The sequence below is a fragment of the Diabrotica virgifera genome, chromosome 10 (genome assembly GCF_917563875.1).
Source record: "Diabrotica virgifera virgifera chromosome 10, PGI_DIABVI_V3a".
NCBI lineage: Eukaryota > Metazoa > Arthropoda > Insecta > Coleoptera > Chrysomelidae > Diabrotica > Diabrotica virgifera.
In genome coordinates this window covers 118719214-118735166 of record NC_065452.1, presented here as the reverse complement: position 1 = coordinate 118735166, position 15953 = coordinate 118719214, and the positions used below count along the sequence as shown (strand labels likewise).

The 15953-nt window shown below is 33.0% G+C and overlaps 1 protein-coding gene across 4 annotated transcripts in view; it reads right to left on the bottom strand.

Moving 5' to 3' along the window:
* The window catches only part of LOC114330789 (uncharacterized), a 214083-nt gene that overhangs the window by 128240 nt on the left and 69890 nt on the right, over nt 1–15953 (bottom strand). For all 4 annotated transcript variants that reach the window (XM_028280196.2, XM_028280197.2, XM_028280195.2 and 1 more), the window contains exon 2: nt 3016–3511. In XM_028280196.2, the coding sequence (XP_028135997.2) occupies nt 3016–3495 (480 nt within the window). In that variant the 5' untranslated portion in view covers nt 3496–3511. The remainder of the gene's footprint in view (nt 1–3015; nt 3512–15953) is intronic.

The following is a 15953-nucleotide window of genomic DNA, read 5'->3' as shown; positions in this document are numbered from 1 at the left end:
TATGCCGCGTTGTACGATTTTCTAGCTCTTTAGGTTCGCGAGATATGGCTATCGATAATGTGACATAATATTAAGCTACATCAACCATTGTTTCCCAGTTAGGGGTGCAGCAAAAAATTTGTTTTTTACGGCTAATGACAGCAAAAAATTAGCAATTAAATATCAACCGTCAACTATATCACAAAAATCATTTTTCAAGATTTTTCGTTGTTTTTTGGGGGTGTTGTTTAGCTGTAAGGGAAGCAGGGGTGGTTTTGGGGTATGTTGCATATTCAGATCGACAGCAATAAATTAGCAAAAAAATATGCCGCGTCGTACGATTTTCTAGCTCTTTAGGTTCGCGAGATATGGCTATCGATGATGTGACATAATATTAAGATACATCAACCATTGTTTCTCAGTTAGGGGTGGAGCAAAAAAATTGTTTTTTACGGCTAATGACAGCAAAAAATTAGCAATTAAATATCAACCGTCAACTATATCACAAAAATCATTTTTCAAGATTTTTCGTTGTTTTTTGGGGGTGTTGTTTAGCTGTAAGGGAAGCAGGGGTGGTTTTAGGGTATGTTGCATATGCAGATCGACAGCAATAGATTAGCAAAAAAATATGCCGCGTAGTACGATTTTCTAGCTCTTTAGGTTCGCGAGATATGGCTATCGTTGATGTGACGTAATATTAAGCTACATCAACCATTGTTTCTCAGTTAGGGGTGGAGCAAAAAAATTGTTTTTTGCGGCTAATGACAGCAAAAAATTAGCAATTAAATATCATCCGTCAACTTTATCACAAAAATCATTTTTCAAGATTTTTCGTTGTTTTTTGGGGGTGTTGTTTAGCTGTAAGGGAAGCAGGGGTGGTTTTGGGGTATGTTGCATATTCAGATCGACAGCAATAAATTAGCAAAAAAATATGCCGCGTCGTACGATTTTCTAGCTCTTTAGGTTCGCGAGATATGGCTATCGTTGATGTGACGTAATATTAAGCTACATCAACCATTGTTTCTCAGTTAGGGGTGGAGCAAAAAAATTGTTTTTTGCGGCTAATGACAGCAAAAAATTAGCAATTAAATATCATCCGTCAACTTTATCACAAAAATCATTTTTCAAGATTTTTCGTTGTTTTTTGGGGTGTTGTTTAGCTGTAAGGGAAGCAGGGGTGGTTTTGGGGTATGTTGCATATGCAGATCGACAGCAATAAATTAGCAAAAAAATATGCCGCGTCGTACGATTTTCTAGCTCTTTAGGTTCGCGAGATATGGCTATCGATGATGTGACATAATATTAAGCTACATCAACCATTGTTTGTCAGTTAGGGGTGGAGCAAAAAAATTGTTTTTTACGGCTAATGACAGTAAAAAATTAGCAATTAAATCTCAACCGTCAACTATATCACAAAAATCATTTTTCAAGATTTTTCGTTGTTTTTTGGGGGTGTTGTTTAGCTGTAAGGGAAGCAGGGGTGGTTTTGGGGTATGTTGCATATTCAGATAGCAATAAATTAGCAAAAAAATATGCCGTGTCGTACGATTTTCTAGCTATTTAGGTTCGCGAGATATGGCTATCGATGATGTGACATAATATTAAGCTACATCAACCATTGTTTCTCAGTTAGGGGTGGAGCAAAAAAATTGTTTTTTACGGCTAATGACAGCAAAAAATAAGCAATTAAATATCAATCGTCAACTATATCACAAAAATCATTTTTCAAGATTTTTCGTTGTTTTTTGGGGGTGTTGTTTAGCTGTAAGGGAAGCAGGGGTGGTTTTGGGGTATGTTGCATATTCAGATCGACAGCAATAAATTAGCAAAAAAATATGCCGCGTCGTACGATTTTCTAGCTCTTTAGGTTCGCGAGATATGGCTATCGTTGATGTGACGTAATATTACGCTACATCAACCATTGTTTCTCGGTTAGGGGTGGAGCAAAAAATTTGTTTTTGTGGTAATAAATTAGCAAAAAATTAGCAAAAAAATATGAAACTATTCCAAATATGGACTTATGAAATGGATGATCTGGCGTAATAGACGTTATAATCCGTGTATATTAATATTATACACAGATTATACAACATATGACAGAAGCTCGAAACAAACGACAATCGATGAAAAGCCCTATTGTAAAAATACAACGAAATAGTCAATCCAAGTTATATTCGTTTCCGAAAAGTTATAAGCATAAATTTGTACCTACTGTCAATGAATCTAATAAATAGGAAATGGCTATTATCGGTGGACGTATTTCATTAGTTGTAATGTATATTTAAATTTAACTATATATAATATAATAATATATAATATGTTATAACATATTTAACACAATATGATTTAAAAAATAAACACAATATTAGTTAATTCCAATTAACACAAACAAAATGCGCTAATAATATCACTGTCGCTAAAATAAATTAATGATAAACGTCAAAATTGTAGTAAACAAGATATGAACGTAAAAAATATAATGACATTGTTACAGTTAAAATTCCTTTAAAAATTTTTCGAAGTTAATTATTGATATAAATTACAATAATTATTGTATTAAATAAACAAGTTTAAGTAATTTTATTTGCAGTTTATATACGATTAATATTAAAAGTGGAATGCGTCACTTCAATCTAACTTCAGCCCGTGAATAATGACCCGTGAGTAAATTCAGCCCGTGAGTAATGAACTATTACTCACGGGTAAAGTAATGGGTGCTATTATATTTAAAAAAAATAGCGAATAATGAGCATGCTATTAAACGGTCGTAGAAAAAATATATAAGAAAAAATATATTAATAGAGAATTAGATATATTAATAGAGATAATATATTAATAGGTCGTAGAAAAAATATATTAATTTGTCTGGACTAAATGTGGTATTCGGTCAAATCTGTCCATGGACGATTACGCAACAATATTATAGTGGAATAATAAGCAATGTTGCCGATTTTAGCACTTCCTTCACTGTGATATGTCTAATTAAAAGTAAGCGCTCTGTATAAATAAAATAAAAATATATGGGATAATACATACCTTCTCAGAATCCTTCTGTTTCGATGGGGTTGTTTGAGCACTAGAAATACTGACGTTTTTATATTCTGCATTTTGAGCTTGAGGCAAACGATAATGATGCTGCTGTGGTATCCACACTTGAGGACTATTTTGAACAACTAGGTTATGTGGAATATTAGGTACGAGAGCCGCCTGATGAGCATGATAATGAGGGTTTTGAAAGGGCTTTTGATATTGTACATAATGAGGACTAGGAACGACGTTGTTGAAACTATCACAACTTTGAACGATTCTATATTCGCTATCAGAACGAACTTGCTGAACTGAGTTGTTACTATCTTCGTTGAAACTTTTGTTTAATTGAAAACTTCGACCAAGGTGGTCTGCAGGCCTTGTTTGTGGGTGTGCATGCTTTAGATAGTTCTCGACTTCTGACGATTCATCGTTTTGTGAAAAAGAATTGTTTTGTTGAGTTTGGTAGATCCCTTTCTTCGTTTCCATACTAATGGGATCGACCCTGAAACAAACGAATACGAATTAAATACGATCAAAATAACTTAAGGGGGGTATGGTTTGAAAATTTTGAAATTTTCAATTTATTTATTATTTTAAATGAAATTACATAACTTCTAGAATACACTCTAAAGGTTTCAGATTGATCGGAGCAAAATTACCGGAAATACAGCTAGATCCCTACAAGCGCGCTTGAGCGTGATGAGAAACGTTCAACAGCTGTTCCCCTTCTCTTTTGTAAATTACTCCGCGATTCAAAAACATATTCCGGTGTGCATACTTTACGATTTGACGGACAAACAAAAAAGAAATTGAAAATAAAGTTGCCAAAACTTTAAACGCGTTTTTCTCAAAACTGTGTTTTCCACATGCGGTGGACGTGGACATTTTAACTCAAAAACTACTTAACCGATCCACCTGAAATTTTGCATAGATTTTCTTTAGACATTTCGTGACGTAACGCTGTTGAGATATTTTTTGTTTTTTACTTATTTTTTGTTTAGCAATAATAAATACGTTGATTTTTCACCCATTTTTACAAAAAATATCGTTATTTTGACTTCCGAGTGATACCAAAAACTCAAAAATCGTTAAAACTAAAAAACTCGACAGCGTTACCTCGAGAAACTCATAAGCTAATAAAATATTTTTGAATTTTTTATTTCACATGATCCAATGACAAGTTTTGATGTCCACCGCAAAATCTATTTTTTTGTCTGTAAAAATTTGTCACCGTTAGCTTATTTTTCAATATTTTGTCTTGAAATTTTTTTTTAATATTCTTTGAATTGTACTGAATTTGTTTATTTCGTTTAAAAATAAAATAATTCTACCATAGTTTCAGAAAAAAATCACAAAAATGTGCTTGAAATGTTGATTTCAAACCATGCCCTATATTTTTTATATTTTTCAATAAACTATATTTTTCAATAACAACAAACGAAATATGAAGATTTCTTACGTTTCAGTAATTACTTCAGGTAATGGTTCAAATCTGTGATTTCTATAATTTGAAAAGCAAATAGACGATAAATGAATAATAACATCAGTTTCAATAACATCTTCATAACCGTATAATTTAAATAAATAATGTAAATTTTATAATTTTCCAAAAACCACAGTGACACATAATTGGTTAGGTTTCATATTATTTTCAATATACCTTACTCAGTTTACCGTTGAGTCACTCATTATATTAAAAAAAATTTAAAGGGAAATTTATGTCATCAAAATTTCTTGGTCAAAACAATATTAGACCAGCCGATATCTGTTTTGGGCTGGGTAAATCGTATATCGTATATAATCCTATTTTTTTGCTTTATTCGCTTCGAAATTTTATAAAAAATGATAATTTCACTATAGGGCCGGCGTAGCTCAGCGGTAGGATGTCTGACTCGCGGTGCTGGTAGACCTGGGTTCGAGACCCAGCGCCGGCAAGAACAGCTAGACATTTATAAAAATGTCTATAGGCCCAAGGTCGACTCAGCCTGAATAAAATGAGTACCTTGGGTAAAACCAGGGGTAATAATAGGCGGTTGAAGCGTAGCACTGGCCCTGTTACCTTCCTTGTATACCGTAGGCCCTAGATATAGTAGACTACCCCGCTATAATCCCAAAGCCGCGTTAGCGGTATAAAACGGGAGACTATTATTATTATTATATAATTTCACTATGCGGACACTTCAAAAGAAGTGCTAAATTTTTTATTAAACAATTTGTGAAAAAATTTAGCAAAATTCATTTTTTTTTGTTGCTATCTCGGCTATTTTTTTGTTGCTAAAATACCTATGTATTTTAGAAAAAAAATTGTGTGGAGACAAAAAAGTTTTGCAATTAAACCGGCAAGATATAATTATAAGATATATTTCCTTGACCTGATTGCAATTTGAAAAAATAATTGTTATTAGAAAATTAGAAAAAAACATTAAAAAAGTGTCAAATATCAATGTTTTTCAATAATCTCTTTCTAAATACTTACTTGAAAACGATTAATGAAAAAACATTTATTTTTGACCCTTTTTTAATGGTTCTTACTAATTTTGCAATAAGAATTATTACTTTTCCAATTTGTAATCCATGCTACCTTATAGAAAATTTTAATTGCAAAACTTTTTGTCTCCACATTTTTTTTTAAATGCATAGCTGCTGAGATTAGCAACAAAAAGGAGAAAAAAATTGAATTCTTCTAATTGTTTTCGCAAATTGTTTGATAACCCACCTTTTGAAGTGTCTGCATAGTGAAATCTTCATTTTCTTCTTCTTCTTCAAGTGCCGTCTCCTAATCGGAGGTTGAATATCATCATCACTATCTTTACTCTATCCACCGCTGCTCTAAAGAGTTCCATAGAACTGCATCTAAACCAGTCCCTTAAATTCTTTAACCATGACACTCTCCTTCTTCCTATACTCCTTCCGCCTCTTATCTTTCCCTGTATTATCAGTCTTAGCATTTTTTCATATCGCGGTCCCCTCATTACGTGTCCCAGATATTGTAACTTTCTTATTTTTATTGTGTTTATTATTTCGCATTCTTTACCCATTTTTCGCAATACTTCCGTGTTCGTTTTCCTCTGTGCCCATGCTATTCTAAGCATCCTGAATGAAATCATCATTTCTAATAATATTTTGAAACAATTAAAACAAAAAAATAGGATCATATATGATTTACTCAAATGAGTCAAATGAGGGATTTAAAACACCGCCTGGTCTATATTCAAATAAAATATTCAAATTTTCAAAAATACATTATATTTTCTCCCAACAAAATAACACATGGGGTAGCACGGATTTCAGGGCTCATCTACCTGTCTCGTCCAACTACTGTGGAATTCTGATTTGTGGTCATTTGTGGGCCATTCATGATCCGATTTGTGGTCCCTCTAGTGGGACCACCACTAGTGGTCTTACTAGTTGGATGTTCCGCACCATTCACGGTCCAACATTTTATCTTACTAGCCTCCAACTTCAGTCTTTACCTTTCAGTCACCTGTTTTCACGGTGGTGTACACTGTTCAGCCAAAAATGTATCGAGTAAGAATAAAGTCTATGCAAAATATAATTCGGAGGATTTGTGTTTTTAAAAATTGGGTACATGAGTTGAGGTTTCATAATTAAGAACTAATTAATTTTTACGACTCTTGTAATTTTTACTTTTTAAGATGTAGGGCAGTTATATTCTATTTTAGAAAGAAATAAAAATTTGTTCTAAACTGGAGCTGGGATTTACTTTGCTGTGTGTGGGTGTATCGTGTATTTTTAATAGTAGCAATTTTTCGTGCCATTAAAAGTTATTTTCTATTATTTATTTGCGAACCTAGGGATATTTGCTCAGTGATGTACCAATTGAGATTTTGTTTGGAGCTGATGTTGTAAACAAATTGTATACACGGACGAAATACTAGTTACAGTGCGGTCTCGTAGCAAATTTACCATTTTAATTGGGAATAAATCCCAATGTTAGTTAGAAATTAAATTTATTTGACGTTTCGACTTCTACTTCTGAAATCGTTATCAAAATGTTCCGAAGTGGAAGTCAAAACATCAAATAAATTTAATGTATAACTAATATCGTGGCCTATTCCCAACTCAAATAGTAAATTTGCATAAGATGCCAAAAGAAAATAGTTTCAGATTAATAAGAAAATGGTCTTTATTTACTGAAAAGAAAATGATTGGTCCCAACAAAAAGTAGATAATGAAGAATACTGTATTTTAATAAGGGTAATTTTTGTGAAAGTTTATTTTCTATTAAATATGTATTTGCAAACTAGGAATGTTTGCGTAAAGAAACTTGTAGACATCCCATACGTAATATACTGCGAGGCATAAGTTAGGGATATAGAAAATTTATGCTCATTTTCATAATTGATTTTTTCGTGAACAGATTAACGGGTCTTGCTAATTTTTTTTACTATTTTAGATATTTCTTTAGTATTAACACAGTTGTGCAAAGATTTACTCAAACTTAAGTTTGAAACATCCTGTAGGGAAAAAACATAAGATGTAGATCTTTGAAACACATTTCTAAGAACTGGTGTTTGGATCTTTGATTCTATTCGAAAATTTTTTCCACATTCTCTATTTCATCTGTTTGACCCTGTAGGGAGGACGAGGTACAATAATGAGTATGCATCGGAATCGTATTATAGTCTTATGTTTTGTGAACATTTTGTTTTTTGAATGTGCCTGATATCTTTAGAAACAAAGAAAATAGACGGCTTTGTAGTTTAACATGTGTTTTAACCGAAACAAAAGTTTGAGACACCCTTTATTGAGGAAAAGGTAAAATGGTGGTTATGCATCGATACTATGTTGTAGTCTGATCTTTTGTGAACCATTTATTTTTTTAATTTCTCTGATATCTTTAATAACAAATAAACTGGACGGTTTTACTTTTTAACGTTTACTTTTTAAAGTGTTTTAACTGATGACTGTAATACGTGAGGAGGTCATGTCTTGCTAAGTCATGTGCTAAAGAAAAAGAGTGTTCAAAGAAAAATAATATGTGTAATGTACCTCTCGATATTTAAAGAGCCTCCAGGTAGACACCGAATCCGTATTACTTTCAGGGAAATTCCACCCCAAAACATCATATAGCCTCCATTAAACAATCTCGTCTCTCTTATGTTGTGCTGTGCATACCGCTTACCTGATCGACAATCGTTTACGTTATGTGCCTTTCTGTTTTTAAAGTTTTGTTAACTGTTATTTTTTAGTGTTAATTTAGTTTTGTTTCAGTTAAAATACATGTTAAGGCGTAAAACCACCTATTTTCTTGTTATTTTCTTTATCTTTAGAAAGCTAAAGATATCAGGGAGATTCAAAAAACAAAATGTTCACAAAACATAAGACTACAAACTTAACATAAGAAAAACATTACTTTTCTTCCACCCGGTATAAGTACAAAAAAGAAATTTAATTAAATCTTTGCACAACTGTGTAAATACTAAAGAAATATCTTATAAGATAATAAAAAAAAATAGCGAAATCCGTTAATCCGTTCACGAAAAAAATCAACTATGAAAATGAGCAGTGTAGTGGAAATTTTTAATCCAACATCCAACATCGGCATTCACGCTCCAACTTTCTTAGTAAGACCACTAGTGGGACCACTAACCACCACCCACTCACGGTCTGATTTTAGATCCAACGTATCACTCTCTCTCTCTAGTCGTACCACTAGATGTACCAAAAATCGGAACGTGAATGCCCCGGTTTAAAAATGTTCATCTCTATGTGCAAATGTGCACACTGACCCGTTGTACGGAAGCCTCAGCCCCTCAGCTATGAAGTCATATTCTCAACTCCTAGTTGAGTAGGGTTCTAGTGTCTCAGGAAGCACACTTAGTAAAAAAGCCTGGCTCTTCAAGAAAGGGGAGTGAGAGTGTAGTTGACAACCCTGTTTTAGAGAATATTTTCATTACGAATTCGATACCTAATGAAAATATCGAATGGATCCCAAAGATGAACCCAGCAAACGAGAAAAGACATGGTTTTAGAATTTAAACTTGAAACTACTATTACGATATTAGTTGTGATAGTAAATATTTGCTAGCTACTATAGATAATTTGTAGTAGGGGAGAGTTGGATAAAACGGGATAGTCGGATAAAACGGGATACCTAGCCTAGAGACCCAACTAGTGCTGCTATCAATCGGACAACGACGAAACATATTCTCAGTCGTCATTTTAACATTCTCAGTTCGTTTTACCTCAATGCCATTATTTGATGAAAAGTTGTTGTGTTTAGAATTGTTTGAGTCTATTTTTTGAGTACTTTGTACTTTTAAGTGCGTTGTTTTCTACATTATATTACCTACATATATCTAAACATATAATTCCGGTGACTATTACATTTAATTAAGCACTCATTAACGAATATTCTCATGTGTAGGCTATTTAATTTTACTTTCACGTTTAGGCAGGAACCATTTTTGATTTGAAAAATGTCTGAGTTGGACAAAACGGGACACTTATAAGTTGGATAAAATTTTTAATGTCCCGTTTTATCCACCTATTTATTTGTTGGCCTATTCATTTTTTAAATAGCGATAAAGCGTGTTTTCATAGTGCAAAAAAGAACAACATATTTGTATGTGACTTTTTTTCTGATATTATACGTACCTAGTCCTAAATAAAAGGTCTTATTTCCCATTTTGCAATAAAACATAAAAAAGGCCTATTTTTAAGTTTCTGACTACTGAAGATATTGTTTTTTCAAAGGTAAATTTGGCTTTGCAGTCTTATATCTACTTAAATATACTTTTTAGATAATTTTATGCAAAAAATTAAATATTGTTAACCTATCCCGTTTTATCCAATCGTGGTATGCTAAAACGGGATGTGCAGGACTTTAATAATTACTTTTTTTTACTATTTTCGAGTCATTAAAAATAGCTAAAAATATGTTTTTTGTGTGCTTCAATAAATGTTATACCTATAAAAAATAATAATATGATAATTTCTTTAACATTTTTTCCGCAATAAAAATAAACAAGAATGGTATCCCGTTTTGTCCAACTCTCCCCTAATATCTCGAGTAAAAGATAGTGAAGCGTTTAAAGAAGTGATGAGCCAACCTTATAAAAAGGGAGAGAATCTAAAAAGGAATAGTTTTGAAAAAAGTTAGAAGTTTTTTTTAATGGCATGGACTTTATGTCAATCAGTCAGTCACAACATGACTACTATATCAAGAAGAATAAATATTTAAAGACCGTAAGTCCATAAAAAAATATCAATAACAAAGAAAAATTAGTTCAATCTATTAGAATAAGTTAGTTAGAAGTTACTGTTATCGAATATGTAATGCAAAGATACTGTTATCGAATGCGAACTATGTCATCGATTTTATTCCTACGGGCCTATGTATAATACAATTATAATAAATAAAACCACAAACCCCAAAAATCCCAAAATCAAAAAACCCCAAAAGGGCGCCAAACTGAAGGTTTGGTAAATAAGAAAGATTTATTTTAAATAAAATAATCATTTTTTATACGATTTTAATTTTTCATGAACATCTAAATCTAGAACCATCTCAAAAATCAAGTATTGTGTTATTACTGAAAAAATAATTAAAATCTTATTTTATTATATTATTGTATTTTTAAAACAATATAATATCCAAATAACTATTTTGCAGTATATGTAAATGATAGTAAAAATGACAGTAAAAAGTAATATTTTGGGTATGGTGCATAGTTCCAAATATTATTCAATAATTATGGACTGCAGCTCAGATTCAAGTCATACAAAGCAAATACGCCTAATTTTGCGTTATGTAGTATTAAACGAATGCTAGAAGCATTCGACTTGTGGTGCTATCGACGAATCCTAAAACTATCGTGGGTTTCGCACACTTCCAATGAATATGTTCTCCAAATGATGAATTCAGAACGTCTGCTCATAAACATCATAAAGAGAAGAAAAACAGAATACTTCGGCCATATAATAATTATATGAGGATCTAAATACCATCTACTTCACCTTATAATACAAGGAAACGTGGAGGGAAACAGATGGATTGGCCGAAAGAAACTTTCATGGTTGTTTAATATTAGACAATGGTGTGGTTTCACGGTAGAAGAATTATTATTTCGCGCAGCAGCCGATAGAGAAAGGTTTCAGGAACTTGTAAACATGATGACGGCCAACGTCTGAATACGGACACGGCACAAAGAAAAGAAGAAATATTAAACGATAATTCTAAAAGAAGTTTAAATACAAAAGAGTTTTTTAGCTTTTCACCTAATATTTGATACTTACAAGGGAGAGACAATTTAATTTTGTAGTTGAATTATTTAAAAATTTAAATACAAAAAACATGAGAGGTCAAGAGTATGATGACGGTGCCAATATGCGTGTATGATAAGGGTAGGATAACCTTCGAGCTTTTTTTGTTTCACGCGCTGCACATACCTTAGATTTAGTAGTGATTGCTGCTGCTGAAGTGTCAAATGAAATAGTAACCTTTTTTAATATTGTACAAGAATTTACGTATTTTTCTCGTCCTCCACAAAAAAGATGGGATATTATAAAACTACATGTTCCTGTTTTTCGATAAAAAGCCTCAGCGTAAATGGACATGGATAAGCCCAGATGGCAGTGTCAAAAATGAGATAGATTTTATCATAACAAACAAAAAAGAAATAATTAAAGATATTGAAATACTTAACAAATTTTCGGTAGGAAGCGACCACAGATTAATCCGAGCAAAGATACGATTAAATGTCAATTTCGAAAGAACCAAGATGATCTTCAAAACACGAAAGACGAAATGGATTCCCCCAGGAAACAACAACCTCTATGAAGATGTACTAACCAGATGTATACAAGACCTTGAAAACGACATAGAAGACATTGAACAAGCAAATAATGCCATAACGAAAGCACTAAAAGAAACAGAAAGGGAGTGCTGCCCGACTGTCGTGACCCATAAAGAAAAATTAAGCCAAAATACCAAAGAGTTAATAAGTAAAAGAAGACAGTTGACGGAAAAATACGACTCCAACTACACAACACTGAAGAAATTAAATAAATATATCCACCGATCAATCCGAAAAGACATAAGAGAAAACAACACAAGAGAAATAACTCACATAATTCAAGAAAACAAAGGTTTAAAAGTTTTGAGGCGTAATAAGAATAACATCGGTAACAAAAATATGTACAAAATCAGAAACAAAGATGGCAACATTGCCACGGATAAAGCCGAAATCCTCAAGGTTGTCGAATCGTTTTATCGCGAAATGTATGAGAGCACCAACGAAAGGCAAGATCAGCCCCTGCCCAAAATCACAAACCAGGGATCAGAATTAATGCCAGAAGTAACACCACATGAAGTTAAAAAGGCACTTTCAGAAATGAAAAATAATAAATCCCCTGGCGATGACGGAATAGTAATCGAGGCAATCAAACAAGGTGGAAATAAAATTATCCAGGCTTTGGCCAAACTTTTCACCCAATGCATTTACCAAGGAAAAACTCCTTCTCAATGGAACAATGCAGTCATTGTTTTATTACACAAAAAGGGTGACATAACAGATCTGAAAAACTACCGTCCTATCAGTTTGCTATCACACATATATAAACTTTTCACAAAAATTATCAAAAAAAGACTGGAGACTAAGTTAGACTTCTATCAACCTAGAGAACAAGCTGGATTTAGATCTGGATATAGCACTAACGACCACTTACTGGTAATAAAAAACCTAATAGAGAAGTCTGTGGAATACAACAAACCATTGGCACTGATATTCGTGGACTACGAGAAAGCATTCGATACCATAAGCCAGCAGAAAATGTTAAAAGCATTGACAGAATGCCGAATAGACCATCGCTACATTAACATGATCAAATATATCTACCAAACGGCAACGGCTAGCGTAAGACTGTCTGAACAACAAACAAATACATTCTGTATACAGCGAGGAGTACGGCAGGGAGACACCATCTCACCAAAGCTGTTCACAACCCTTTTAGAACACACATTTAAGAAGGCAGATCTAAACGAATATGGTATCAATATAAATGGAGAGAAGCTCAGTCATTTGAGATTCGCAGATGACATCGTCCTTATAGCCGATCGTATGGATGATGCAATAATAATGTTGAACAAATTATATTACGCTTCCTTAGAGGTCGGACTAAAGATTAACATCAACAAGACGCAAATAATGACTAATTTGGTGCTAAATCGCAATATTGTTGTTGATGGAATGGATATTGAGCAGACTGCATCTTATAAGTACTTGGGACATGAAATTCGGTTGGGACGAGATAACCAGACGTGCGAACTCCCATGTCGCATAGGATTAGCCTGGGCAGCGTTTGGTAAAGTTAACTATGTATTTAAATCGGACTTGCCCATATGCCTCAAAAGGAAAATCTTTGACCAATGTGTGTTGCCTGTACTCACTTATGGAGCCGAAACATTAACACTAACAAAAAAGATAGTGAACAAGATTCGCGTAACTCAGAGGGCTATGGAGCGCCAGATGTTGGGTGTCTCCCTGAGAGACCGAATCCCAAACGAAGAAATACGCCGTAGAACAAAAACAATAGACGCTGTCCAAAAAATCGCGTCGCTTAAGTGGAATTGGGCAGGACACGTCGCCAGATTGCCAGACAACCGATGGACAAAACGTATTGTCGAGTGGAGGCCGCGAGAAGAAGCACTACGGAGCAGAGGACGCCCACTAACCAGATGGGCCGATGATTTGAAACATGTTATCGGTAACTGGATGCAAGCCGCACAAAATAGAGATGAATGGAAAGAGCTGAGGGAGACCTATGTCCAGCAGTGGACGCGTACGGGTTGATGATAATGATGATGGCATGTTCCTGAGTTAAATCTAAAACCCCTAAGTGATACAAGATGGTCGAGAAGTAAAGCAGCGATGCAAATTTCATATAATTAAAACTTGTAGATATAGCAGATAATGATACCTTTAACATAAAAAGTAGACAGTATTAGAATAATTGATCAAGTACTAAGTTCGTTAAATAGTAGATTTGATATGGTGTCTGGTTATGATGTTTTTGATTTTTTAGTGATATTTTTACATTAAGTGACGATGATATTTTAAAAAACTGTCTTACTCTTCAACAAAAGGTAACTGATCCAGTTAATTAAAATGGTGGCGGATATTGATGCTGATTTATTTATTAAGATAAAATCTTTAAAATTATTTTCATTACGTGACTCATCAAGTCCTCTTAATGTTCAATATATATTTTTGAAAATATCTAATTTCATCTTTATCAAATATCACTATTTCAAAAATCCTGTGTCTATTGCTTCTGGTGAGAAATCATTTTCAAAATTAAAGCTAATTAAAAATTATTTGAGGTCTACTATGGTACAGGAAAGATTATCTGGTTTGACAAAATTAGCTATATTTATAGCAAGAGCTCGTCAATAAAATTGACTTTGAAGATAATATAAAAGAATTTGCTGCAGTCACATCTAGAAAAACACCCATTTAATTCAATTTAGATTTAAGGAATCGATTTCTAGATTTAACTAATATATTAATGTCTTATTTGTTTTTTACCATCATCAGCAAATCAGTCACAAGAAAAATACAATATCTTGCAATTTCTGTTGTTTTATTACAAGGAAAAAATAAAAAATTATAGATTTATTTCATAAGTGTATACAGGGTGTTTTATTAATAATTGTCCATATAGTAACTGGAGAAACCTTAGCACAAAATACGAAGATTTAACCTAAAACACTTAAATAAAATGTGGTTCCTTACTGAGTTACAGGGTGTTTTATCTAAAAATTTAAAAACTATCTTTGCTCAGCGCTTTAAAACTATTCGACGCATCCTTTTCATACTTAGCAGAAAGTGCGACTACTATACACTCTACTAAATTATGTTAAACAATTGTTTCTAGCTACTACCAGAGGCGTACGACAGGGGATAGTGAATGGTTGACCCTTCTCAAATTCTACGCCACTGGAGGAATTACTATTTTAGTGCCATTTTTGGATTCTCCAATACTTTCTACGTAAATAATATACTCTTCATTGGTAAGGATAAAGTCATTAGTTTTCGAGATATTTGAAGTTAAATATGAAACGGCACAGTTATTTTGATAAATTTATGCTGATTCATATGATTAAAATTTAAAAATTATTTGTACCCAGTACTTTAAAACTATTTGGCATATCCTTATCATACTTGGCAGAAAGTGTAGGTACTGTACACCCTACTAAATTAAGATAAATAAACGTTTCTAGCTACTACCAGAGGCGTACGACAGGGGATAGTGGCTGGTTGACCCTTCCCAAATTCTACGCCACTGACGAAATTGCTATTTTAGTGTAATTTTTTGGTTTTTCAATACTTTTTATGTAAATAACATACTCTTCATTCGTAACGATAAAATGATTAGTTTTCGAGATATTTGAAATTAAAAATGAAGCGACACAATACAGTAATCAAAATAACCGTGTCGTTTCATTTTTAACTTCAAAGATCTCGAAAACGAATGACTTTATCGTTAAGAATGAAGAGTATATTATTTTCATAGAAAGTATTGGAGAATCCAAAAATTGAACTAAAATAGAAATTCCGCCAGTGGCGTAGAATTTGGAAAGGGTCAACCATTCACTTTCCCCCGTCGTACGCCTCTGGTACTAGACAGAAACGTTTGTTTAACATAATTTAGTAGCCTGTATAGTACCTATACTTTCTGCCAAGTATGAAAAGGATACGTCGAACAGTTTTAAAATGCTGAGCAAAAATAGTTTTTAAATTTTTGGATAAAACACCCTGTAACTCAGTAAGGAACCACATTTTACTTAAGTGTTTTAGGTTAAATCTTCGTATTTTGTGCTAAGGTTTCTCCTGTTACTATATGGACAATTATTAATGAAACACCCTATATAGTAGATTTAAAGGGCGCTAAAATATCTGCTACACGCAGGCGCTGTT